This window comes from Zymoseptoria tritici, chromosome 4 (genome assembly GCF_000219625.1).
Source record: "Zymoseptoria tritici IPO323 chromosome 4, whole genome shotgun sequence".
Taxonomy (NCBI): domain Eukaryota; kingdom Fungi; phylum Ascomycota; class Dothideomycetes; order Mycosphaerellales; family Mycosphaerellaceae; genus Zymoseptoria; species Zymoseptoria tritici.
This window is the reverse complement of record NC_018215.1, coordinates 882636-909388: the sequence shown is the minus strand read 5'-3', so window position 1 is coordinate 909388 and position 26753 is coordinate 882636. Positions and strand designations below refer to the sequence as shown.

The 26753-nt window shown below is 54.4% G+C and overlaps 8 protein-coding genes across 8 annotated transcripts; 4 read left to right on the top strand and 4 right to left on the bottom strand.

The window, feature by feature from the left end:
* Window positions 1–1762: 1762 nt before the first annotated feature.
* MYCGRDRAFT_40363 (uncharacterized protein) lies at window positions 1763–3530 on the top strand (the record flags this gene model as incomplete). Its single annotated transcript, XM_003853448.1, has 3 exons — window positions 1763–2024; window positions 2106–2152; window positions 2286–3530. The coding sequence occupies 3 exons, from the start codon at window positions 1763–1765 to the stop codon at window positions 3528–3530; spliced, it is 1554 nt and encodes a 517-aa protein (XP_003853496.1).
* A 2379-nt stretch (window positions 3531–5909) lies between these two features.
* On the top strand, window positions 5910–6498 carry MYCGRDRAFT_109031 (secreted small alanine-rich-protein; the record flags this gene model as incomplete). The annotated part of the gene is made up of 2 exons (XM_003853449.1): window positions 5910–5963; window positions 6019–6498. 2 exons carry the CDS (start codon window positions 5910–5912, stop codon window positions 6496–6498), a joined length of 534 nt encoding a protein of 177 aa, XP_003853497.1.
* A 433-nt stretch (window positions 6499–6931) lies between these two features.
* Window positions 6932–9295, bottom strand: MYCGRDRAFT_70886 (uncharacterized protein; the record flags this gene model as incomplete). Its single annotated transcript, XM_003852868.1, has 8 exons — window positions 6932–7116; window positions 7171–7263; window positions 7324–7383; window positions 7439–7709; window positions 7759–7916; window positions 7968–8348; window positions 8401–9037; window positions 9094–9295. 8 exons carry the CDS (start codon window positions 9232–9234, stop codon window positions 6932–6934), a joined length of 1926 nt encoding a protein of 641 aa, XP_003852916.1.
* Window positions 9296–11035: 1740 nt separating this feature from the next.
* Window positions 11036–13208, bottom strand: MYCGRDRAFT_57777 (uncharacterized protein; the record flags this gene model as incomplete). Its single annotated transcript, XM_003852867.1, has 1 exon — window positions 11036–13208. A coding segment is annotated over one exon (2094 nt), but the record flags the coding sequence as incomplete, so codon positions are not given.
* Window positions 13209–13727: 519 nt separating this feature from the next.
* Window positions 13728–17680, top strand: MYCGRDRAFT_99853 (DNA-directed RNA polymerase II subunit RPB2; the record flags this gene model as incomplete). Its single annotated transcript, XM_003853450.1, has 2 exons — window positions 13728–16071; window positions 16143–17680. 2 exons carry the CDS (start codon window positions 13728–13730, stop codon window positions 17492–17494), a joined length of 3696 nt encoding a protein of 1231 aa, XP_003853498.1.
* A 1617-nt stretch (window positions 17681–19297) lies between these two features.
* On the bottom strand, window positions 19298–22493 carry MYCGRDRAFT_109027 (uncharacterized protein; the record flags this gene model as incomplete). The annotated part of the gene is made up of 2 exons (XM_003852866.1): window positions 19298–19455; window positions 19847–22493. 2 exons carry the CDS (start codon window positions 22491–22493, stop codon window positions 19298–19300), a joined length of 2805 nt encoding a protein of 934 aa, XP_003852914.1.
* A 327-nt stretch (window positions 22494–22820) lies between these two features.
* Window positions 22821–24224, top strand: MYCGRDRAFT_99852 (uncharacterized protein; the record flags this gene model as incomplete). Its single annotated transcript, XM_003853451.1, has 2 exons — window positions 22821–23448; window positions 23545–24224. The coding sequence occupies 2 exons, from the start codon at window positions 22914–22916 to the stop codon at window positions 24222–24224; spliced, it is 1215 nt and encodes a 404-aa protein (XP_003853499.1).
* Window positions 24225–24421: 197 nt separating this feature from the next.
* MYCGRDRAFT_104090 (uncharacterized protein) lies at window positions 24422–26702 on the bottom strand (the record flags this gene model as incomplete). Its single annotated transcript, XM_003852865.1, has 1 exon — window positions 24422–26702. The coding sequence occupies one exon, from the start codon at window positions 26527–26529 to the stop codon at window positions 24676–24678; it is 1854 nt and encodes a 617-aa protein (XP_003852913.1).
* Between the last annotated feature and the right edge of the window lie 51 nt (window positions 26703–26753).

Below are 26753 nucleotides of genomic sequence, written 5' to 3'. Positions count from 1 at the left end.
TCGGAACTGGCGACTCTTCTTCTTCTTCCTTCAGCAGAATCAATATTCTTGAAGGAGGGGATGCTGCATTGCATGATATTGGACAACCACATGATTTGGGCATAACATGGCGGGGTACCCAGTAAAGTCCGGATAAAAGTCCGGAGTCCGATGATGAGGCAGGAAAAGCAATTCGAATCGATGATGGCAAACATGTAGGGTGCGCTCCCTCGGGACATCTGATGGCGAGATGTGCCGATTGTCGAGATCTCCTAGCAATGGACCATCGCTGTCAGAGACTTGGCTTTTTCCCTAATTGGGAAGGAGCACACTTCCAAGTGACCTGGCCAACGATGATCCATGTCCATGAAAGCTTGAGGGATCTTGCAGATCTTGCTCACGTAATGTTCTCATTCTCATCATCTGTCATCAATGGGTTCTGCCGCGCCAACTCGACCAAGTCTTGCCTCACTGGCCAGGGCAGCCTTGCTATCGCTGTTCATGTTACATGCCCGACAGGTGATTGTTGCAAGCAATCGCGGAGGAACTCCCGAGAACGAGTGCGAGAGTGGCGTGTCGTCAGCAATGATGCACGACAATGGTGCGATGCGAGCCTCCAGCAGGCACGACTGCAGCTGTAAGAACTGATGATTCTGAGGATCCATGTCCCGAGACAACTATCTGCAGATTCATGGCCGTGCTCGCCGCCGTGACCATCGGATGTGAGCTCCGGTTTCGCATGGACGAATGGAGACATGTTCCGAAACGGGCGATATTAATGCTGTCGGCACTGTTCATTGTCACGCCGGATGCCGCTCCTATCACGCTTGCTCGTAGTGACAGGACTTGGCGACCGAGTATGAGTGTGATGTCCAGAAACGGAACGAGTCCAGATATCGTCGGCAATCATGGCTTTCGCGACACTGCCTTCTCCCTCGGCCGAGTGCTTCGAAGACCAGTCTCAACACGTCCATCGTGAATGGCATGTCCGTGCAAAGCAACTACTCCTTTGCATGCCGCATGTGGTAGATCAGTATCTTCGCAGACCGGCGATGCATCTAGATCGGCAGCGCTCTGGAATCGGCAGTGCGTTGAAACCGGCACTGTGTTGAAACCGGCAGTGCATCGAATTTAGCACGAAACGGCCCTGCCCGTTTTGCAAATCGGCGACCATGCCGCCGCGGCCGAGATCGAGAGTCACAGCGTTCAACCCTTTGTCTTGCAGTTCGTCCATGACCACTGCAAAGGTTTCCTTTCCGCAGTTCGTAAGCTCAAGGGGTTGATCGTGCTGCCGGTGGGGCTCTGTGATCGGCATCAACGACCTCCTTGATTTGACGTGGTGTTTGAGTCCTAGGGAATGTCAATGCGTGATCCAGGATGCCTCGTCCTGTCTGTGAGAAGAGACTCCTTCGGTGATGAACTTGTTGATGCATCTCCGGGAGGTCGACGTCAAGACCAATGCGAACGAATTGATCCTTCTTCATCGGCAGTGGCGGCCCGAGTTTCACCCGCCGGAGCTGGGGCCGCGATGAAGTGCCCCTTGTCCTTCGCACCCAGTTTGAACTTCTTCCACACTCTGACCCACTCGAGCGCCTGACTCCCTTACAATCGTTTGACAAGATGAATCTCGTTATTACCGGGAGGACGACTAGCAAGTGTTTCATGGACTACGGCAGGCTGGCATCTATGCATGCTGGCCTGCCATCTACATGAAGTGCTATGGTACAAGTCCTGCATCAACAAAAGCTCATCTCATCTATGCTGCAGTATCAACGGAGCGGACATGTCATCGAACGAAGACCCGGTCAGCCCAGCCAGCGTAACCGACCACGGTAGATTGACCAAAGCGCGCCCACTGCGTCCCAGAGCACGCACTATCAAGGCAGAGCTGAAAAAGCAGGCGCCTTTGCCATCCATCTTGAAGAGCGAAAAACGTACCCAAGATGAATCAGACCAGCCACCGGCCGTCGAATGGGGCTCAGAAAGCAGCCTGATTGAGCGCCAAACCTACATGCTCCAAGCTTGCCGGGCACTGATCAATTATGGTGAGGCCCAAATATGGAAGGCAGAGAGCCTTCCTCCTCCCATGAACATGGCAGACATCTGCTGACTCTAGACTTTTGAAGGCGCACCGACGCATCGTTTGGAGACATACATGAGAAGAACAGCAGATGTGAGATAACCAAAGGGCAGAAGGCCTGCAGCTATCCCGAGATTGTCTCTCGGGCTATGCTAGCGGGTCTCAGCCTGACCATTATACCATTTTTGTCCGAACCACTGCTGACCCTTCCGTCCTTCTGTTTTAGGCGCTCGACCTTCACATACAAGCCTTTTACCTGCCCAATTGCATGATCATAGCCTTTGACGACAGCGATGTTGGTGTCCCATCCAGGCGCTCCTTTGACGTCCAGATCGTCACATGCGCGCAAGATCTCAACTTGGCCAAGCTCAGTGACACGCATCGCATATACAAGAATGTCATCCATCGGAAGACCGGAGCCAAGGAGGGCACAGCTTTGCTCGAGAAGTTGTTCGCACGGGAAGAGCAGCATTCACGCTGGTTACGGGTCCTGATGTATGGACTGGCCTCAGCATGCATCGGACCGGTGGGTTACGATGCTCGCCCTATCGACTTGCCCATAATCTTCCTCCTGGGCTGTCTCGTAGGCCTTCTTGACCTGCTCGTTGCAACGAAGTCCTCGCTAGGATGCGTCCTCGAGATGAGCTCAGCCATCCTGATCTCCTTTACCGCCCGCGCTCTCGGGTCCTTCACATGGGGCGAGGAGGGGCACAACTTCTGCTTTTCCGCGATCGCTCAATCTTCTGTGGTGATGATCCTTCCTGGTTTCACGATCGCGAGCAGTGCTCTTGAGCTACAGTCGAAGATGATGCTCCCAGGTGCCGTGCGACTTGTCTATGGAATCATCTACACCCTGTTCCTCGCTTTCGGCTTCATCGTCGGCATCACGGTCTATGGCGCCTTCGATCCGGCTGCTACCTCCGATACCAAATGTCGCCATCCCTGGCCCTTCTGGTGGCAGATCATATTCGTTCTTCCATTCACGCTCTGCTATGTGATCATCGGCCAAGCGAAATGGAAGCAAATGCCTGCGATGCTCTGTATAACAATGGCTGGGTGGCTCGTCAGTCACTTTTCCGGGAAACGCTTTCCAACCGTACAGGCCTTCCCGACAGCATTGGGAGCGCTAACGGTCGGCGTCCTATCGAGCATCTACTCCAGGTTTGCACGTGGTCTGGCAGTCGTCGTCATGCATCCGGGAATTTTTATTCTCGTTCCGGGGAGCTTTGCGGTTTCGGGGAGCTTGATTGAAGGCTTGCACAACGCCAACGACGTGATCAATCAGAAGAACAAGACTGAAAAAGCCAGTCTGGACTCTTTCAAGGACCCGTCTGCGCTTTATGCGGGCTACGCTATGGTGGAGATTGCTATTGGCATTGCTGCTGGTCTGTCTCTCAGTGCGATGTTAGTGGCTCCTATTCGGTGGAAGAAGAACCGGAACCCTGGACGAAATGCTTCAACTTCTTCTTGAAGATCAAGATATTGCACCAAGATTGATCAACTATTGCTGCCAGCCTATATGTGGTACAGACTGTCTGAACACGAGTTCCGCATTACGCACACTGAGCAACTTCCGTGGAAGTAGATGAGCCATTGCCGAACGCATTCGACTGAAGGTGTCCATTTTAGAGCTCTTCGCACATCTGCGCCTCCGTTCCAGGACACATATGCAGCCACGGACGAGAACAGGAGCACGAACTCGACGCAATTTCTGGCCAGCATCTTTCCGGTCGTCCTGCATCTCTTCAAAGCTCTTGCATGAGCCGATGAGCATGCTTCTAGTGTTGGAGCCTCTGCTTCTTACTTCGCAGCGGTATGCTTTAGCTGTTATTGGTATGCTATAGCGTAATGCGAAGTTAGAGAAGGAAAGAAGACTGAAGAGAAGAAAAGCGAAGGGGAGAAAACTGGAGGAAAAAGACTGTAGGGAAGGAAACTGAAGGGGAGAAAACTGAAGGGAAGAAAGATACGCGACATGCTCGTGCTGTCGAGCTAGGCATGGAATCTTGGCTGGCGCCACACAACAGCCAGCAATTCGCGAGCCTAAGTGCTGGCGGCGCACAGCAGCGGGCTGTCGATCAAACGACGATCATGGTGGGCCACAATCAGGGCAGTGCATCTTTGATAGGAACAGCAATGCATGGCACAGCAGTCAAAAAGCAGCCATGTGACCACGTCTGAGAATACAAAAACCTGCTCTGCTCCAACGACGTCTCAAGAAGGGCATCCGACCGACACAACACCGAAGCAATATCAAGCAAACAACAGAACGACGACTTCGACGTCCCTTTCCTTGAGATGGCACCAGCATCCTACCTCACCATCGTCACGCTCCTCATGATTTCAACAGTATTGGCAGTATGCTCTCTGCCCTCTGATCCAGCTCATCGCACCTTGTCCTGACCTTCTCTAGGCCTAACGTCCAAAAGTTCCCAAGGTCCAAAACAATGATGGCTCCAACTTGAAGAAGTCCAACACTTCATCGCGGCGCAGCACTTGTCCCACCAGTCAAGCCTCCACCTCTTACAGCGGGGATACGTATTGCTGTCCAGGGCAATTATACAACACCGCAGCGAGCGCATACTGCAGCATCACATGCTCGACCTCGGCGCCGACTTCGACTGGAACGGCAGCGCCGGCGTGTGTGAGCATGGTGATGGTGACTGATGGGCAGTACAAAGCTAAAGTGGCGGCGGCGACGGGTGGTTCGAGGGTTGCGGCACCGGCGATGGCAACACCTGGGCCGCTACTATCCGGTTTGGTCGCTGCTGGAGGCCTGTTGCTTGCTGTTTGAAGGTGGAAGGAATGCGATTGCTACTTCTGAGCCGACGGTCGAAGTTTTCCTTCTTCGCTCCTAGAGTACAACCAGAAAACAGTGCACTTGATATTGCCGCAGTCTGATGCTGCAAAAAGTCTCTTGAGGACAGTGAGTGTCCGTGACTGCAAATCCCTCGATCGTTCTTTATCGCTACTTGCTTCTGCTTTTGCTTCGCTGCCAGGCGATTGAGGTTTTGGCTCATGCAATGATCGCGGCGCTAAGTTTGGCAAACCTCAGAGTTCTGCATTGACAGAGCAGAAGGTATCGAGCAGAACTTCGTCCAAATCCATCCGAAAGAAGCCCAAAGTTGGCGATGATCGTCAAGACCAATACTCGATTCACCGCAAGGAGGCAATCCGAAGCCATCGGATCGGCAGTGTTTCCTCCACATATGGTATGCCGGTGATGTCTTACGACAAGTTGTCACCTTGGCTACATTCCGAACAACGAATGAACGACCAATGGCACGGCCCAAAGGACTACTCTCGTGATGGCGCCAGCTTGACGACGTTGTGGCGGTGACGAAAGTGTCGATCTTCACCAACGACGAGCAGCAACCACCAAGACAAGAAGCGAACGTGATTGGCAAGCGTTCCTTGAATGTGTTGGCCGTGCGTGGATGCATGGCCGTGCACAACGGATCCATTGCGTTAAAGGCAAGAATAAAAAGGTCCCCAGATCAGCACGGGTCTATCAAAATCGGCAACCCTAAGTCTTGCGCCCTCCAAACATGCGAGTATCGCGTGTCTGTGTGTTGATGGAACGTCGATCACCTGGTAAGGCGTCCAGCGATGACGGCCGGGGCGATGTTTCTGGCAATAGCAGTGACATGCATGGCGCAGTGATCGAGCCAAGTCTGAACAAAAGCATACAATCAAGCCTCCAACCATGGTCGACGACATGTACAAACGCCCCATCCCGTCATACACACAAGTACTGAACCACTCTCTCAATGGGACGCAGCACATCTAAGACCTTAGCCAAAGCAAGAGCAGACGATCATTTGGCGACTTGATCGCAAGAACGTTATCCACAATGGCACCAATCTTCAACCTCCTCTCGATCGCCATCCTCGCCACGACAGTCTCAGTACGTCCCAAACCTTCCCATTCAAACAGCGAACCTCAACTCTGACTACGTGAAGGCCAAACGCCGCCCCAAGCTGCCCAAGAACGGCAACAACAACGGCGAGTCGTCCACGGCCGCCGCCGTCACCGGCTGTCCTTCCAGTGGAACCTCAACAACCTATCTCGACAATGTGTACTGCTGTCCAGGTCAATTCTACGGCCTAGCAGCCTTCGCCTACTGCGGCATCTCCTGCTCGACCTCAGTTGCGGCTGCAACACCAGCCCCCATCCCCGTTCAGGAGTTGCAATCGATGTTGACGAACGCGCTCGATACTCCCGGTATTCCGACGTTGAATCCCATACTTCCCGTTGGTGGCTGTGCGACTACGGTTTCGCTGAGGGATGACGACTATCGGGCGAAAGTCGCCGCTGCGACGGGAGGATCGAGTGCGGCGCAGAATACGGTCATGGCCGGCGCGGCCCCGGCAGCGATGGCCACGCCGGGCCTTGCGCTGGGAGCGGTGGTAGCTGTCGGGGCCCTGTTGCTTGCTGTGTAGCGAGAGTTCCAGGTTAGTGGACAGGAACGGATAAGGCGAGAATGATACCCGTGGACAGTATGGCTTGGGTCATTTGAACTGTTTTGTATTAGATGCGGAGATAATCGTGTCAGAACGTGGAGTCCTCGTTGTGGGCATTCGCGCGGCCGTGAGGTGAAGCTTATGGTCGGAGGAGTGCTCATACAACTTTGGTCAATGTGGAAGCCAGATTGCAACACGGTGTTGTTCATTCGCAGTCAGTCGAGATCATTGGTTGAACTCTGGTACTGGCCCGCTGAGAAGAATGAACGCTTCAATTAGTGAAGGAGCGACTGCGCTACTGTAATTGCGTATCCTGCTATCAACATGCTACCTTCATCTGCGAGGCTGCAAAGTCGAGCCGGATATGGAATCGAAATCATTCTTCATCCCAAACAGTTCAATGCGGCGGCCTCTAGACCGACTTGCTCGTGGAGTATGCCTGATGAGGATCGGAACCAGCAGGGGACTTCTCAGCCCACTCGATAAGCGGCGCTGGCTTCTCGATGTTCTTGCGAAGAACGTGGCGTCGCATGAAGTATGGGAGCCACGTCTTGGTCTCGTACGCCAGGAATTCCTTGGTCGGGATGGAGAACACCTCTGTTATGTTCATTAGCGATGTGAACGATGAACGGCTCGATGATGTCGTCTTACGGTCGATTTCCTCCAAGGTCAGTTGCTTCGTCTCTCTTACGAAGCAGAAGATCATGCCCCAAGCAATCAGATTGAGACCGGCATAGAAGCCGACTAAAGAAAAAGATTAGCTTGGTTATAACTCGTTGCCGAGGTCGTGCGGTCATCACTTACAGGCTCCGACCTGACCCATCTTCTCGACCATAGCGGGGAATGTCAAACTGAGAACACCAGCTGTAGCCACACATGTCAGCTTTCAAACTCTGCTGACGTCCAGAGCGACTCTTACCAAAGGTGTTGTTGATGCACACAGCGAAAGCCATGCCCTGCTCACGGTGGATGGTCGGGAAAACCTCAGCGGAGTACTGGAAGGCCACTGGACCTTCTCCGAGCGAGTAGGCAATTGTGAATAAATAGATGAACAGCACAATCGGAGCCACGGCCCGCGACGCTTGTCCTTTGTCGAGTGCCACTGTCACTCCGTCGATGACTTCGGTTGGAACCTCTTTGAGTGTTGCGAGTCCTGCCGCGAGCAAGAAGATGCACATGAAAGGGAAGGTCTGCCTGGGTGTCAGTAAATATCAAGAAATCCGAGTTTGCCAAACGTACAGCCAATGTCAGTGTTCGTCGACCTTTGGTGTCAATGAGGAAGAGGGTCGGAATTGTTGCTACGACCTGGATTGCGCCGTAGCCCAGCGATGCGTAGAGTGCTTGGTCACTGGTGAAACCGGCCTCCGTGAAGATAGTCGAACTGTAGAAAGAAATGACTGCCAAAAGTTAGCTCGATACTGAACGCCTGGAGACTAAGAAGGACCCACTGTTGATTCCGCACATCTGCTGCGCAAGCATGACTGTCGAAGCGCCGTAGTTCGATCGCCTGATTCTAGGGACAGTGAAACAGTCCCGCAGACGAGTGAAGTATGTCGAGTCGCCGGAAATGGCCAGCTCCTCCTGATAAAGAACATAGGAATAGTAGAAATCTCGTGCACCTATAATCGGATGCGCGCGAAGTTTAGCCATGGACTGGAAGCCCTTGGCGAGCTTGCCTTGCTTCATTAGCCAACGAGGAGACTCCGGACAGAAGTAAATGCCGATCATGAGAATCAGAGATGGGATGAAGGCGGAACCCAGCTGCAAGCGCCATGCGATTCTGGGAACATCCTTGACGATAACATTGGCGCAGAAACCGAGGAAGATACCTGCGAGATGTTTAGACCGATTGTGTCAGTGCCGGAGAAATATTCGTCTTACCAGCGACGACCCAGAGCTGCCAAAACATGACAAGAGCTCCACGAACACGGGCGGGCGCCATCTCAGCAGAATAGATCGGGACAGTGGCGTTCTTCGCACCGATTCCAATACCCATGACGAAACGTGCAGCGAAAAGCCCTTGCCACGACTGAGCGAAGCCAGATCCGATCGGGGTCGCGGTCAAGCAAGCGGCAGTGAGAAAGATCTCACCCCTTCGTCCGAGGTATTTGTTCAGAGGATCGACAATGAAGGCACCGATCAGACCGGCAGTCAAGAAGATGATGGAGTTGATGGCACCAACAATCCAAACATCCTTTCCCCTGTTGCTGTCTATGCCGAACTCCGTAGGAAAGCTCAGGTTGGCTCCGTTTGACCCAGTCTGATCCCAACCCTGAGTGGCAGCTCCGATAGCGCACAGTCCAATCGAGTACCAGAGCATCTTGGGTCCATGCCATTTGTGATCTCTCTCGTATATGAGGGCCGCCCGCTCCTCCTCGCTCAGCCCTGGCAGTGCTTCGAAAGCGTCGGGATCGCGTGCGACGAGTGCTGCTTTCCCAAACAAATCGGCGTGCTCGGGCATGCCGGCCATTTGGCAAAACTCGCGGGCCTTGGCCGCAGTCTGTTCGGAGGTACCGCGCTGTACAGATGAGAGTCAGTATTCTAGTCGCAAGCGCCAAGGTTCAGCAGTCTCACCTTCAGCGGATTCTCGACAATGTTCAGCGCGACAGATGCCCGGCGTTCTGGCTGATCGTGGCCATAGTGACCGCTCTTCTCGTCGTTCGAGTCGGAATTGTGGTCAACATGTTGGTTGACGTCGTTGATTTTCTCGGCCATCGTGCTTGGTGTTGCGCTTCTCGCAGCTTAGCACGCGTGACAAGAAGAGGTAAGAAGGTGCCAAGGGTCAACAAGAGAAATGCGGCGGACTCTTGGGTTATAAAGGGCCTTGAGCTGAGCCAAAATTGAGGTATGTGGGGTTCAAGCTGTGGAGTCTCCGCCCTTTGGACCCGCTTTTCGCGCATGTGGTCGTGTAGACTCTGCGGAGTAGAAGCCAATGAATTCGCTTTCATGACGCGAGAGGCGGTTCTGCTTCCATTGTGGTCTTGCGCCCACTGCGAAAGATCTGAGCGGTCGTCAGTAAGAACCACTCAGGAATGCAATGGCAGCGGAAATAGTCAACATAGTCAAAGCTGCCCTAGGCCCTACCTGCTGCATTGCGTAGGGTTCAACCATAGTCTGCGCTTGGACTTGCACGAGAAAGTGGCCGCGGAGTGCGCCGAAATGAAACGTCGCCGTCGTGTTGGATCGCAAGGCGCAAGACCCTTGATGGCTAGATCGGCACCAGCATGCTCCCTCTATGGCGCCAAGAGCGGCGTTTGGTGGTCAGCGGACAACGCCGTGAGGTGTACGCCGTTGCCCGCATCGCTTGGTCATTATTCAGGCTGAACCATTGGCCAGTCCCATGAGCGGCTGCAGTGCTGCTCACACACTTTCTCAGCCGCAGCGTTCATCGACGACGAGCTGTACAGGTAAAAATCGGTCTGGAAATCGATCTGGGTCCAGCATGATCCAATTGCTGCGTATTGTAGCCAAGAGGTCCTTCCAACGCAAACTGCTACGCGTGTTTTGTCGATAGAACAGGCGAGTCCATTTTGAGGCCGGCGGCAGTCAGAATTCGAAGGATGAGCGGCCTCGCACGCGACACCAGGATGGATCGCCTCACCGGTCATCGTCAATCCGGCCTCTCGCGATCGCAGACATAAGACTGGCGAGCGATGCAAGTGCGATCGCATTTTGATCGTGGTCCGAATCCTTCGAGCATGTTTAGACCGTCCCAGCAACATCGCAGAACCTCTTCGTCGTGTCTCGCATACACTGTGGTGCTCGACTCGCCGCAAATTTCCGTGCTCGAGCCAGGGGATGACTGACGAGGTATCTTGATCAGCATTTCGATAGCAATGCGGCGTGTTGAAGGAGGTGAAGTGGAAGTCGAAATTGTCTGCGTGCCTGCTTTGACAAGGACCACGGACCAGGAAGTGTCGGCTGTTTTGGAGTCTGCCGCAGGTACAGCACAATCTAGCCTGACTTCAATTTTATATATGTAAGTATCATGAGAGGATATATCTAATGAGAAGATGAAAAGACCCATCGTCGCCTTCAGAAATCGCATCTCCATTGAGACACCGACGTAGAGATTCGGCGGAATTCCGATACGGGATTGATGTGAGGCACCCTTGCTGGACTATGAAACTCTATGGCAACGAGTGATGCTGAGCTTGGCTGGACACTGTGGTCTGAAGTCCATTCGTTGTAGACTATGCTATGCCTTGATCTCGTAGAACTCCGTGCGCCTTCGCTATGATACCCATGCTTCACCCAACCGGCCGAACAGAGCAGGCGATGCTCCATCCCAAAGTCAACCATAATGCCAGCCACCAATTCATCGTCTGCGCCAATCCTTCAAGAGCTAAGACAACTCCATGCCCTCATCATCTCCGTCTCCATCAACCTCCACGTCCCCGTCTTCTCCGTCGACAGTTGTGCCACTCAAACTGCCCAGCCGTCCTCTCTTCCTGCCGTTGCCCCACAACACTCCCATCCCTGATCCTAGCCTCGCACCTCCAAGTCCTCCCACAGCCTCCAGCTCATCGCCACCAACCACGCGGCCCTCCGCATCAACACCCTCACACAGTTCCAGCATGGCACTCCTCTTCAACTGTCTGAATCCATCCGTCCTCACCACTCGACCCCAATGCGTCATACAGAAGCTCGCCGCCCGACGCTTCAACCAATCTTCTTGTGCGGTGTTTGCGCGGTCGAAGATGAGAGCAGCGTGCTGGACGTCGAGATCCCGCACCAGACGATTGACGCACAAGTGTCGCAAGCGGGGCATGTCGTAGATGTTGGACATGACGAGCATGTTAGCGACATCTTCAAGTGTTGGACCGGAAACGGCGTTGCTTTCGGCAGGAGGAGATGAGATGGAGTCGGTGTAAAGGTAATAGAGGAAAGCCTTAACGGCGGGATATGGTTCGGGAATATGCATGCGGCGGGTGTGGAATTCGGACATCTGCGCGTTGTACAGGCGGGAGAAGTGTGGCCAGCGCGCACTGAGGATGAGGCGGTGCACGTGGATTGGAGAGGAGGTGTTGCTGTTGTCGGGAGATGAGGTAAGCGTGGGTGACAGAGCGTCATCGTCGCCGGATATGGACTCCATGTCGTAGGAGTCGTCGCGTAGAGCTGTGACGGTGAAGTCGGTGCCGGAATTCGACTCGGGTGGTTGGTTGAAAGTTTTCGCCAGATCTGCACCGATGGCCGAGAGATGTGAGGTAGCGTTCGTGTCGGATGTGGGTATCTTCTGCTCGTTGCGAGCTTCCTGGCTCATCTTGTTCCCGAGTAGGCCAAACTTGCGCATGTCGATCGGAAGGACGTCTGAGAGGTATTCTTCGGTGTCGCCATTTGCGCCATTTCTCACCTCTCGCGGACAACCCAAAAGCCATGCATGAGTGCCGTCCTGATTGAGACAGCAGTAGTGCCAGCGGTATGTGGGACTAAATAGATCCTTGCCGTCTGCCAACTTCTGCCAACGAAGGGAGTCCAGATCGAGTGCTGAAAGTGATGTCTCCAACGGCATGTTAGTCGCGGGAGTAACAAAGTCGAGCATGCATCCGCTGGAGAAAACATGGAAGTGTGTTCCGACATTCTGCATCGGAAGGTTTGGCGAGGATATGAATTTGACGGAGCTGATTGCGCCTGGAGCGACGGGAGGTGCACGTTGGATTTGCGTGGCCGAATTTGACTGCACACCGGTGTTGGCGGTATATGCGTTCGTGCCCGAGGAAGTGTTCGGAGCTGCGTATTGCATGTTCGCATAACGCTCATTCATTGGCCTCGCGTCTTCGGAGCCAGCGATCCCATAAGTCGGCCCGGCTTCGAAGGCAGGCGAGCCTCTAAAGTCCAACCACCAGATCTCGCTTGTCCGATCCATATCCTCGCCCATTCCACCGCTGACCCAGATCTTGCCTCCCCATACCCAGCTCGAATGGTCGAACCGAGGGACAAACCGCCAAGTCCGACTCCACGTCCATGTCTTGAGATCGAGGTAGCAGATGTCGTCCAGCACGCCGTTGTCCGGACCGCTCATCCCACCACAGATAAACAGCTTATCATCATGAATGACTGCCGAATGTCTCGCGCGACCTCTCGGGACTGGCCCGTTGATGTCTGGTTGTGTCCAATGCGCGGTCTTGATGTCGAAGATGACAACATCTGACAAGTGACTGCGATGCTCGTTCTCACCACCATATACCAACAACTTCTCTCCCTGCCACAAACATGAGGTGTGTCCCATGCGTACCCCAGGAATGTCGCCGTAATTGTCCACCAAACTCCACTGTCGTGCAGAGAGATTCAGCTTCAGGACATGATTGTAGACCTCATCCGTGTACTGGTCAAATCCACCAAAGGCGTAGATCAAATCATTGCCGACGTAGGTGACAGAGGCATTGACCAAGCACGCTGGTCGCTGGCCGACTGTTGTGATGATTTTCGGTAGGTATGGTTCGGCGGTACGGCGTCGACTGTTCTTGGTTGGCGAGCGGGAGACTACGTAGGTGTTATTCGAGGCGGTCGACAAACGAGCTGCGCTTGACGAGGCAGCAGGTGTAGAAGCCATCGTGGTGGAGAAGTGGGTGGAGGGTGCAAGTCGATGGGAATTGGACGAGCGGGCCATGCATCAATCGGGCGGTAGCATCAGATGCGGTCGTGATGTGTCGTCGAATGTTGTCTCATGACAGCGGGTGTCGAGAATTGAAGATTTGTTGGTGGTTGTCAAGCAATTGGGAGTGAAGAGCAACCGGCTGTTTTGTCACATGTCTGACGTCGAACCGTGAAGGCTCGCTTAAGTTGCCTCTTTGAGCATCCCACCACTTTATTTCCGGGGGCTGCCGCAATCTTCGGGACCAACTTGTGGTTGTTCGCGTTGCGCTCTTTGAGCCGCTTCATCCATCTGCTGTGTCGAGCCAGCAACCCGATCACAACACCGCATTTCTCCTGCACCACTGAGCCGATACGCCGCCGTCACTCCTTTGACCGATTACCACCGCGCGAGTTCCACAAGGCCCGTCCATCCAGTGCGCCCTTGCGCAGCGCGCCTCCGCCACGGGTTGTTGTCGCGCCCCTAGCACCGCCGAATTCTGGAATTGGCAGAGCGAAAGCAGACGGACATTGCCAATCAGGCCGCTTTGACAGGGGCTCAGCAGTGAAAGATGGGCGACTTCGGTGGAGATGCGATGATGGCGGAGGAGGAAGGCACGTGGGACGACAGCACCATGATCACGGCCGAGGATTGCTGGACGGTTATCCACTCTTTCTTCGATGAAAAGGGTCTGGTCTCCCAGCAATTGGACTCGTTCGATGAATTCGCTAGCACGACAATGCAGCAGATCGTGGACGACCAGCCAGCGATTGTGATTGATCAGAACCTGGCTGGACTGGACGAAGAAAGCGGTATGCCGATCGTGAAGAAGCGCTCGAGTATCAAGCTCGGGACTCTTACGGTCAGCCAAGCAGCCATGACCGAGGGCGACGGTAGCACGAGGGCCATGCACCCTCACGAGGCTCGTCTACGGAATTTGACTTATTCATCACCCATGTTCATCAAGCTGGAGAAGACAACACAACTGGCGCGAGAAAGAGCACTGGGTGGACACTACGACGAGGATCAGGGCATGTGGGTAGCGCCACCGAACTGGGACGGCACAGTGGAGACGGTCTGGGAGGAAGACCCCGACAATCCCAAGCAGGCTATCGATCAAGTCTTCATTGGAAAGCTGCCAGTCATGCTGAAGTCGAAGATCTGCGCATTGAGGAATCGAAGCGAAGCAGAGCTTTATGCTTTCCAAGAATGCCCATTCGATCAGGGAGGATATTTCATCATCAACGGTAGTGAGAAGGTGTTGATCGCACAAGAGCGGAGTGCTGCAAACATCGTTCAGGTTTTCCGAAAGAAGGGCACAAACACACCGGTTGTGGCGGAGCTGCGAAGTGCCGTCGAGCGAGGAACACGCTTGATCAGCTCGATGCAGGTCAAGCTCTGCAATCAAGCAGTGGCAGCTCAGCATTCTGGACAGACCATTAAAGTCTCCCTCCCATACATCAGGGCCGATGTGCCCATCGCTATTGTTTTCCGTGCGATGGGTGTAGTTTCCGACGAGGATATCCTGGCACATATCTGTCCAGAGGAGGATACACAAATGCGAGAGAAGCTCAAGCCTTGTTTGGAAGAGGCATTCGTGATTCAGGACCATGACGTCGCGCTGGATCATATTGGAAGACGTGGACAGCAGCAGGGCACCAAGGATCGCCGTATCCGATACGCACGAGATATCATGCAAAAGGAGTTCTTGCCTCACATCTCGCAAGAAGAGGGCAGTGAGACGAAGAAGGCGTTCTTCCTGGGATACATGGTCAATCGCATGCTTCAGTGTGCGCTTGGACGGACTGAGGAAGACGATCGTGATCATTTCGGAAAGAAGCGTCTCGATTTGGCAGGACCTTTGATGGCGCAGGTTTTCCGTTTGAAGTTCCAACAGTTGGTGAAGGACATGAGGCAGTACCTCCACCGATGCGTGGAGACTGGTAAGGACTTCAACATTGCGCTCGCGGTCAAGACAAATATCATCACATCGGGTTTGCGATACTGCCTGGCGACTGGAAATTGGGGTGACCAAAAGAAGGCCGCAAGCGCAAAAGCTGGTGTGAGTCAAGTGCTGAACAGATACACCTACGCCTCGACCTTGAGTCATTTGCGGCGAACGAACACCCCCATCGGTCGTGACGGCAAGATTGCGAAGCCGAGACAACTGCACAACACTCACTGGGGTCTCGTCTGCCCGGCCGAAACGCCCGAAGGACAAGCTTGTGGTCTGGTAAAGAACTTGTCTCTGATGTGCTATGTAACCGTTGGAACGCCCGGCGAGCCTATCGTTGACTTCATGCGGCAACGTGGAATGGACCTTCTCGAGGAACACGATCCGAACCAGGTCAAGGATGCGACCAAGGTCTTCCTGAACGGTACCTGGGTGGGTGTACACAAAAGTGCCGGACAGCTCACAGAGACTTTACGGCAACTCCGACGAAAGGGTCTTCTCAGTTTCGAAGTCACCATCATTCGAGACGTGCGCGAGCGCGAAATTCGAGTCTTCACAGACGCTGGACGTGTCTGCCGGCCTCTTTTCGTGGTGGACAACAACCCCAAATCATTGGAGCCGGGCACTCTTATGCTGAAACAAGATCATGTTGAGAGACTTCACCAAGATCAAGAACTTCTCGCCTCGCTTGAAGGCGTTAGTGAAGAAGATCGCGAGCAGCAGCTCTTCGGTTGGAAGGGTCTGGTCACCAGCGGAGTGGTCGAGTACCTTGACGCTGAGGAAGAAGAAGTCGCCATGATCATCATGACGCCTGAGGATCTTGAAGAGCACAGAGTCATGCGCAATGGCATGGCCGTCGAGGAACTCAAGGTCGACCCGCATCGACGGATCAAGCCGAAACCGAACCCACAAGTCCGGACATACACACATTGCGAGATTCATCCTGCGATGATTCTGGGCATTTGTGCCAGCATCATCCCCTTCCCAGATCACAACCAGAGTCCTCGCAACACGTATCAGGCAAGTATCGCGCCTATCTGCCCCCAAATATGAGCTTCAGCTAATCAATCGAACAGTCCGCCATGGGAAAGCAAGCCATGGGTGTCACGTTGACAAACTACAACGTACGAATGGATACCATGGCAAATGTCCTCTACTATCCACAAAAACCTCTTGCAACCACACGAAGTATGGAGTTCTTAAAGTTTCGAGACTTGCCCGCCGGCCAGAATGCCATTGTGGCGATTGCTTGCTACTCCGGTTACAACCAGGAAGATTCCGTGATCATGAACCAAAGCAGTATCGATCGTGGTCTCTTCAGATCGCTGTTCTACCGCGCGTACATGGACCAGGAGAAGCGCGTGGGCATGAGTGTGGTCGAGTCCTTCGAGAAGCCCACCCGATCGGATACCATGCGCATGCAACACGGCACATACGACAAGCTAGACGAAGACGGCATCATCAGTCCTGGTGCTCGTGTATCCGGTACTGACATCCTTATCGGAAAGACCGCGCCTATGCCTCCAGATGCCGAGGAGCTCGGACAGAGAACGAAACTCCACGTCAAGCGCGATGTCAGCACACCCTTGAGATCGACTGAGAACGGTGTGGTCGACCAAGTACTTCTCACAACCAACACCGAAGGTCTGCGATTCGTCAAGGTCCGAACACGAGTCACGAAAGTGCCACAAATCGGAGACAAGTTCGCCTCTCGTCACGGACAAAAGGGTACCATCGGTATCACCTACCGCCAAGAAGACATGCCTTTCTCCGCAGATGGTCTCACACCCGACATCATCATCAATCCCCACGCCATTCCCTCCCGTATGACAATCGCCCATTTGATCGAGTGTCTCCTCTCCAAGGTCGGCGCCCTCCAAGGCCAAGAAGGTGACGCCACACCTTTCACCGAAGTCACTGTCACCTCCATCTCTGAGATCCTGAAGTCCAACGGCTTCCAACAGCGTGGATTCGAAGTCATGTACAATGGCCACACCGGCAAGAAATTGAATGCGCAGGTCTTCCTCGGTCCGACATACTACCAACGTCTACGCCACATGGTCGACGACAAAATCCACGCTCGTGCCCGTGGACCGCTACAGATCCTGACCCGACAACCTGTGGAAGGTCGCGCGAGAGACGGTGGCCTGCGTTTCGGAGAGATGGAGCGCGATTGCATGATCGCCCATGGCGCCAGCGCCTTCCTCAAGGAGCGACTCCTGGACGTGTCGGATGCCTTTCGCGTGCACATCTGTGAGCTGTGTGGTCTCATGACGCCCATTGCGAGTATCAAGAAACAGCAGTTTGAATGTCGTCCATGCAAGAACAAGACGAAGATTGCGCAGATCATCATTCCGTATGCAGCGAAATTGCTGTTCCAGGAGTTGGCGGCGATGAATGTGGCGACGAGGATGTTCACGACGAGGAGTGGGGTTAGCATTCGGTAGAAGGACTTGTGGCATGTTTGTGGAGGGAAATGGGTTTGCATTGCGTGGTGTCGGGGAGACTGTGGCCTCCAGAAAGCGAGCAGATCAGTTGCAGCTGGCGTTGGTGGTGTCATTCATCCCGCTTCTGCGCCGGGCCTGTAACAATACGTAGGACTTGTACCACCGGATCCAGCATGGCCAGTGTCGAAGATGTCCTGCGTCACGTACTGTAGCCCGTACACGAGCAGAACGCCTTGTTGGCCGTACGTGTAGCAAGCGAAACAGCTTACGAACGAGAGCAGGTATCACGGCAGGACGTGTTTTAAAAAAGGACAGAAGCAGGACTCGAGTGCTCACGAGAACGAGGGGATACCAGTGGAATGAGGGCAGTGAGGGCAGCATTGGCTGTCCTGCAACACCGCCAACAAAGACAACGACGACAACAAATGTCGTGATCACTGAGATCAGGCCATGAACATTGTTGTGCTCGTATACACCTTGATCGTAATCAATGACAAATGGCGCTGCCCACGGCCCCCTCGCAATGGCCTCGAGAACAGATCCCAGTCCGGCGCACTTGCCAGCCAGCACCTGGTGGCCTCATCGACATGGTCCTTGCTCGACAGCGATACAGCGATGTCCATGGTCAATGCCCCTTCGAACGAGTGGGACGAGTCTGACAGCTTCGTCTCGCTGCGGCGTCTACAGAATCCTTTACTGCGATTGCAAAGTGATGTGCTGTGCCAACAAGCCCGAGGCACGGCCCTCCGGTCGTAAAGCAAGATTCGACCTCAGGCGTCGAATAGCTCTTGGGCACCTCCGGACCAATACACGACTGGCGACAAACATGGAGACGATAGGGGTTCTCCAGTAAGCGCTAAGTCTCATGACTTCTTGACAACCTGAAGTTACCATGCACCTGTCTTTCCCGACATGAAGCTTTCCCGTCGCGTAGGGTAGGCGGTAGGCGGGCCTTGAATTGGATCAATCTTACGGCAGCAGGCTCTCGCTCCACGACCACTCTCCGAGTCGAGCTCCCGTCATCATCATGCAGTATCGGGCTCGCAGGATACAGTGGTCGATCAGCTTATACAAGTCACCTCGGGATAGTTCAGCGAAGACGAGCACCAAATTCCGACATGTTAAAGTGAATGGCTTGAATTCGCTTTATCTGGCTTTTCTGGGTGTTACGATGTTCCGGAATGCAGTTCTCCCCAGTGGAGAGGGTGTTCTCATTGTGGCTTTCAGATCGAACGAGATGAGATCATGTGAGGAACGCTTCTAGTGTGGATATTGAATGTAATGAGCTGTCGTTTCTGGTGTCAATTTGAACTTCCTCCAAGCGAATCTTTGTTTGAATGCACCGTACACCAACAATCTCCAGTCAGGAAGGACTCTACGACGCTAAATGCTACCCTCATATGCAGGACGCAGCCTGTGATGCTGTCCGTCCTGGTCCGGGTCTGGGATCCCAAGGCCACTTCGTCATTAATCGAACCGATCGATGAGGCCTGAAGATACCTCTGAACAAGTGGAAGAGACTCCAACGTGACGTGTCCACAGGTCGCTTCCGCTCGTCTCATCGACATACCAATGAGAACATAGAAGAGCGAACACCATCGCTTGAGATACTTTCCCTCCTCGCAACAAAGTTGAAGCAACAAGCTATACACAATCGGAGCAGACAAAGTCAACACAACGAGCCAAGCACACACGAGCCGGAGCAGACATCTTCCACGCCACTCATCAGTCCAAACAACTCTCCGGTCAAACGGCAAACATGCATTTTAATCATCTCCTAATCGCTTCCCTCGCTGGCCTTCTCTATTCCGGCGACCTGCCTAAGGTCCACCATTTGCAAAAAGCACCTGGAGCATTCGTGCTCGTGTCCCGACGGCAATGGTAATCCCGTTCGTGGTACTTGTGGAAGGGATGGCGTAAGTCGACGGTAGTGTGCTGGCTGATTTGATTGCGTGAACTGACTTGATAGTCTGTCAGGAGTGCAACGTGTGAACGAGTGATGGGAAAGGGCAGTGCAGAGGCTCGTGGAAGGTGGTGCAGTCTCTGTACGTGGTGGGCTGCCGGTTGCTTGGGAAAGGGGGTTCGTTGATGGGCTTGGGTGAGGGCGGGCGAGCAGACGGTGCCGGATCTGGTGTGAAGGGCGTCGATGAAGCATCGGCTATCGAATCGGTTTGGAGCTCATTCGACAAACTTCTCCGGCGATGTTCTCGGGTCGAAAAGGTGTCCTCATATGGCTTTCAGATTGAACAATCCACCAAGACGTCCATCCCCTCTCCATTACGATGGACTTATGCTTACATCACATCACATTACACCACCCCACTTCCTTCTCTCCCATCTTCTCCAACTCACCAACCCGTTCCTCCACCCTCCTGACTCCTTTCTCAAAATCTCCCACCCCAACCTTGACATCTTCCACCCTCCCTCTCAATCCTGCAATCTCATACTCCAACTTCGCCGCCAAAGTCTCCACCTCCTTCCCCGCCTCCTCAAATCTCTCCTTCTCACTCCTCATCAGACCTTCCGACTGCGTCTGCCACTCTCGCACGGAGTGGAGGTGCGGCTCGTAGAGTGCATCTAGAACCTCCTGGTCGGAAGTCGACTTGACGAGAATGGCGTCAAGGGCGGAGATTTGTGAGAACGTCCAGGTTGCGGTGGTGGAGTGCAGTTCTGTGATGGCGGAGCGGAGTAGGATGGCTTCTTTGGCGAGGTATATTTCGCTGGCGAGTTGAGCGGGGAGGGAGGAGATTGGATCTTCGGAGTCGGAGTCGTCAAGGGTGGGCCAGCTAAGGACGCTGGAGGAAGCGAGCGAGAAGGAGAGGTTGCGAGGGTGAATGGAAGGGTTCACTGCGGTGGGGTCTGATGAGTGGACTGCGCTAGAGGAGAGCGTGCGGCGTAGCAGGTTTGTGGTCGGGAGCTCGGTTTCTGGACCTGTAGGGAGAGTAGCGTCTAGATCGACGCCATGGTATACAGTCTTTGAGGTTGAGGGTACGTTGGTGAGTGACGTTGTTGTGTTCGAATTCTGATCGGTGCCCTGCTTCTGGTCGACCAATCCAGTTTGGTGCTGCTTTTCCGCGGGTGTGGCGGTCGGTAAGCTCTCGGCGGATGTACTCGTATGTATAGAAATCTGAGGGATGGACTCGTTTGTGATAGTTCGCTTCCTGCCGATCGCCCGACTGAGTCTGTTCGTCTGTTCGACCGCCGCAGGAACTGGAGCATCAAACTCCCTCCTCGATTGTGCCTGAGGACTACTAGGACTGCTTACAGGGGTAGTATATGCCCTTGCGATTGATGGTCGCTTTCCGGCATTGACTGGAGACACTGCAATGTTCTCGTCGGTTGAAGTCTTAGCTTTGTGGCCGCGAAGCCCAACCGCCTCCTTGACTTTACCGAGCCCGCTCTTTGCATCATGGCGGAGGCCTGTTGCTCGTTTGATCAGAGATTGCTTCGGTGCGTCATTGTCCGTCTCGGTGCCATCCTCGCCGGGAGTACCAGGGGTTCGAGAGACATCATCGCTATGACGTTCCTGCTCGCGCTTTTGTGGCGCTGCTCCATCGACTGTGCTCTTCCGGCCGGATGTCCACGTGAAACCGCCGTGTTCATCTGACTTGAAAACCAGATCTTTGTTGAGGTGTGGAGCTTCTTGGTCTTTATCAGGACTGCGTGGGTGTTTGTCGCCAGTCTTTGACTTTTTGATAGCTTTGCCGTGCCACAACCATTTGCAACGATCACCGTAGACAAGCTGCGCGAAGCGGTCGATATCGACAGTCTCGATTTCAGCAATGGATGCCCGATCGCGTCGTCCTACTGCATCCATTACCATCTCGCCGCCTTTGCCGCTCAACTCGGCGACAGTTGATTTCACCGCTTTTGGAACAGCCCATCGCTCCTTGTCCGCTGCTTTCTGTGTGACCTTCTGGAGTTGATTCAGCGTTCTTCGATCTAGTCGTCGGGTCCGTGGTATCCGCTGCTGTTTCTGAAAAGCGCCAATCCCACGCTTCATGGCATCCACATCGAACGGATCTTTCGTCACAGGTGCATTGACCGCGTGAAGGCGATTGCGGGCTCCCATTAGCAGCCCCAAAAGACCCGCCACTGTAGTCGGACCCAGTATACCATCATGTGGTTCGACGTTGTACTGCTCGCTTCCCATATCCACCCACCAATCGTTGATGGCCCGTTCCGTCACATCGCATAGCAAACCATCGGCATAGTCGATCTCGAGCTTGTCGAAGAGGGACAAGGCGCTCTGACATAGTGTGACCAATTCGACGACCGCCTGATGTGCCTCGTTACGGTCGCTCGTTCGGTAAAGTTGATGAAACTTGGCGATGGTCGAAGCCGCTGGTTGAGATAATGACAAGCCCACTCTGCCTGAACAGCCGAGCCGTTTCAGATTCTCGCTGAGGAAGAAATCATAGCGATGTTTTGAGACATCTCCATCAGGCACAGGTAACACAGTCAAGGATGATGGGAAGCCGGCCAAATTTGTGACCATCAAGATTCCAAGTGGCGTCTCTTGCCGTCTGGCGTGATACTGATTGAGTGCCTTGAAGTAGACCCGCAATCTCGGAGACCAGCTCTTCTCGTCTGTGGGTACGCTGATGACTCCCGCAATGACCACATGCTTAGGATCTCCGGTATATGTGGTCAGGACAAAGGTCGGATGTGAGCGGGAAGTGGTCCATTGCTCGACAATATAGCATTCGTATCCGCGCAGCTCTCGTCTATTGGCGAGAACTTTGATCGCAGGATCGTCCTGAAGATAGCGAAAAGCCACAGAGTCTGTCAGAACGAATCTTTGATGGTCCGCCTTGGCTTCAGGTACACTTCGATCCTGTTCGAGGTTGCTGTCCAAGTTTGGGTCCCGCGGATGCGATGTTGACGGGGATCCGGGAGGATTGTTCAGAGACGATTGGGAGAGGCCGAGATGCGTTGTCTGAATAGCATGCGGCTGCTGTCGAGTTCTCGGCAGGTCGAGAGAGGCTCTGCTTGCCATGATGGAAGTCTCCGGGTGAGATTGCTCATGGACTCATGTCGTCCCGGACCATTTCCTCGTCATACTGGACTTGCGACTTGTATCGTGGTATTCAAGTTCAGCCGCTCTGGAGTCTCTGGTATTCTCCTCGTGATCTGATTTAAATTTCGACTCTTGTCATTCGTTGTTCATGTCGATGTCTGTAGCGTGCTCTGGAGTTGTGGTCGAGGGAGACGTGATCCATGGTTCATTCAGCCACTCGCACGTGGCTAAACAAAGCCACAACTTCGACCTCACGACTGCATCTCTCATTCTCTCTCTCTCGGTTCGGTCACGACCATTGATTGCTCCACCACGATCCACCGATCACGATCCACACCATACCGAAGCGCGTGAACTCGACATGACCGAATTCTCAGACTCATAACACAACATTTCACCATGGACGCCCTCATCGCCGCCCACGAGCAGCAGGAGAAGAAGGGCAACCTCTCCGCCGCCATCACAGACGTCCAGAAGCTCATCGACCTCCTCCAAAATGCCCGCGATGCCGTTGCCGACAATCCCGACATGGCGCCTCTGCACCTGGCCAAGCTTCAAAAACCCGTGAAACAGTCCTTCACGAACCTGGAGGACGATCTGAAAGAAGTCAACAAGGGCCTGAACGCCTATCGGAAGGCGCTGGACAACAAGTTCAAGAACGCTGTTCTACCCACAGCTTCGAACGATGCGCTCGCCAGCCAGCCGCAGCTCATCAATCGAGCTATTGCTATGCATTTATTGAGGGAAGGGAAATTCGACGTTGCTAAGACCTTCGTCCGAGAGGTGCAAGAGAACCCTGTGAGATCAGGCGTAGTAGATGGAGACACACAAATGGAAGGCACAGCAGAAGGCACAGCAGAAGGCACAGACGAAGAAATGCCAGACTCACAACAACAACTCCCACCCGAAGACGGCATCGAACAACTCGTCGGCAGTCCCAACTCCCCAACAGGCCTGCAAACCAAATTCGCCGAAATGTACCACATCCTCGACGCCCTCCGCAACCACCACGATCTCTCCCCCGCCATAGCCTGGGCCGCTCAAAACTCCTCCGCCCTCGAACACCGCGGCTCCAACCTCGAATTCGAGCTCTCCCGCCTCAAATTCGTCGAACTCTACACTTCTCCCCAAACCACCTCTCCAGATGACCCATTCTCCGGCCCCCTCCGCGCCCTCGAATACGCCCGCACCACCTTTCCCGCCTTTTCCACCCGCTACCGCCACGAAACATCCCTCCTCCTCGGCTCCCTCGCCTTCTCCCCCTCTCTCCAAACCTCACCCTACACGACCTTCTTCCAGACCCCATCCCTCTACACCTCCGCCTCGGAATCCTTCACCCGGGAATTCTGCGGTCTTCTCGGCCTCTCCTCCCTCTCACCACTCTACACAGCCGTCACAGCCGGTGGAATCGCCCTCCCCATCCTCACCAAAGTCGAACGCGTGCTAGAAGCCAGTCGAGGACAATGGACGAGCGTCAACGAATTACCCGTGGAAACCCCCTTGCCGGATGGATTTGCGTTCCATCAGATTTTCGTGTGTCCCGTGAGTAAAGAGCAAGGCACGGATGCGAATCCGCCGATGATGTTGCCATGTGGACATGTCATTGCGAGGGAGAGTTTGGAGGCGCATAGTAAGGGCAAAGCGAGGATGAAGTGTCCGTATTGTCCGCAGGAGTGTCATCCGAGGGAGGCGAAGAGGGTGTATATTTGAGTAGGATGGAGAGAGTGGGAGGGGGCAGGATGGATGGGTTATGATGGAATGAATTATGAGAACAAAGTATTCCTATGAAACATGACTTTGATATCATAACACTACAACAACATCTCTGTGGACAATTGCCGTGGTAGCTTAGAGTGAGACGTTGCTCCAATGAATGAAGAAGAGGAGGAGGACAGGTGAGTGATAAACGAGTGTGATTGTATAGTTCCATTTCCAAGTGAACTACAAGCAAAGAAACCGCCTTCTCTCAACTATGACCTTCCGCGAGTCCGAAAGAAAATTGAACAACGACACGGCCGAGCCAAAACGAAAATTTCCAAGCACTGATCCGACACATTTGTCCGCGCACTCATCATCGCATGCAAGCGAACATGATCTCATCCATCCATGTCATCATCTCCAAGTATGCAAAGCTCAAAGCAAGAACTGTGCCAGAACTCCTTTAGCGAATGGTAGTAGCCTTGGTCAAGCTAGCCTTGGCAGAAGAACCAGAGGTGCCACCGATCAAGCTGCCCTGACCAGGCTTCTTCTCAAACACCTTCCAGAACTTGAGAGACTCGTCCGCAGCCGCAGTAGCGAGCATCTGACCATCAGGCGAGAGCGCCGAGTGCAGGACACGAGACTCGTGGGCTGGGATCTCGATGTTCTTGACGAGGGTAGGGTAGCTCCAGATGGAGAGCGAGTTGTCAGGGAAGCCGGACGATGAGACGAGCTCCTTGTAGGTGTTGCTCCATCGAAGAGAGGTGACTTGGCTGCCGGTGTCGATGCTGTTGACGCGTGCGCCGGAGGTGGTGTTCCAGAAGTGGATGTGGCGGTCGTGGGAACCTCCTCCAGTAGCGAGGAGGTTGGATTGCCATGGGCACCAGGCGATGGCCTTGACGGCGGCGTGGTGGTTGGTCTTTTGGAACTTGGGAGCATTGAGGGCGCGGGCGTCCCAGATGGTGACGAGGTTGTCGTTACCGCCGGTCGCGAGCTGGGCTCCGTCGGCGCGCCACTCAAGACCGCAGACCTCCGAGGTGTGGGACACGAGCTCGGCGACCTTGTGCTGAGCGATGCGGACGTCGTGGTTGTAGACGAGGCCGGAGCGGGCGCCGGTGGAGAGGATGTGCTTGTTCCAGCCCATAGCGCTGACGCGGGTGTCGTGACCGAACATGGAGCGGAGCTTGGTGCCGTCCTCGACGTCCCAGATTTGAACTTCACCTGTGCCGAGACCGGCAGCGACATACGCACCATCACCGCTCCACTTGACGGAGGCGATGTATGTGTCGGCTGGGCACTCGAGCAGGCTGGAAACGGAGCCGGACTCGGCCGACCAGACGTAGACGTTGCGCTCGAGGCCGATGGCGACCTGGTTGCCGGAAGACCAGTCGAGAAGGTTGAGGTAGTAGTCGTCCACAAGACCTGGAGCGTCAAGAACGCGCTCAGGCGCGGTGAGGACACGGCGGCGAGATGCCGAGGCGGAGGCGGCGGTGGGCTTGAGAGGACGGTTGTATTGAGAGCGAAGGTCGATAGGACGGGACGACTCTGGTGCCGCAGGCTTGAACGCAAGAATGCGCTGCTTCATGCTAACACCGCAGGCTTCAGCGACCGACTGCTGGTAAGCAATGGTGTTTGGGCTCTGCTTTGTCTTTGGCTCGTCATCCTCATCGTCGTTCAGGTTGAGGCCGTCGAGAGAAAGCGATGCCGTAGCATCGGAAGAGGATTGTGGGCGGCCGAGGTCGAACGAGCTGGAGATGTTGGCGGCAAGCGTGGCAGAGCTTTCTTGACCTGCGCTTGACTTGGGACGACGTCCAGGTGTGCGTTCGTTGTCGAGCTTGACGGCAGCGCCCGAGGAGGAGATGGCCTCGCTGGCATCCCGGTTGGGGATGAAGCGGTCAGCGGCGGTGTAGTTGATCTTGCCCTGGCTGCGCTTGGGAGTGCGGTGAGTTGAGCCAGATCGTCCAGATCGAGCACGCGAAGGGGTGTTCTTGGCTGATGTCGCGGTGCTTGGGCGGGCGCCGGTGCCAGAGAGGGTGAAGTCGCTCGCGGTGTTGTCGAGGCGGCGAGGCGACAGTGGCTGACGGGCGGCGATGTTGGACTTGGGCGAGTCTCGGACGTTCGTCTTGGACACGGAACGGGAGAAGCGGGAGATCAAGTTGACGTTGCCATGGTGGATGCTCTCTCCGACCTCTGCGACGGCCTGGACCTTGGGCGTCTGCGGAGAGGGAGTGAGGGCAGCACGGCCACCGGCGAGGCGGGTGGAGAAGATGCCATCACGGCGTTGTTTGATGGGGGTGAATACTGATGCAGTTGCCATATCCGCTGGGAATGTTTGGTGGTTTGTCGATTTGACGCTGTGGAGGACTCAGTTAAGAGGTCCGGTTAGTATGATCGCGAATATTTTGCAGTATGCCGTTTGATGGATTTGGGAAGCCGAAAGGCTTGAAGCTGGTGAGAGCTTGAGAGCGTGTGGGAGAGTATTGAGGTGTGGTAGAGGTGAGGAAGAGAAGAGGATGGAAATGTTCGAAAGTCTGGTGTTTT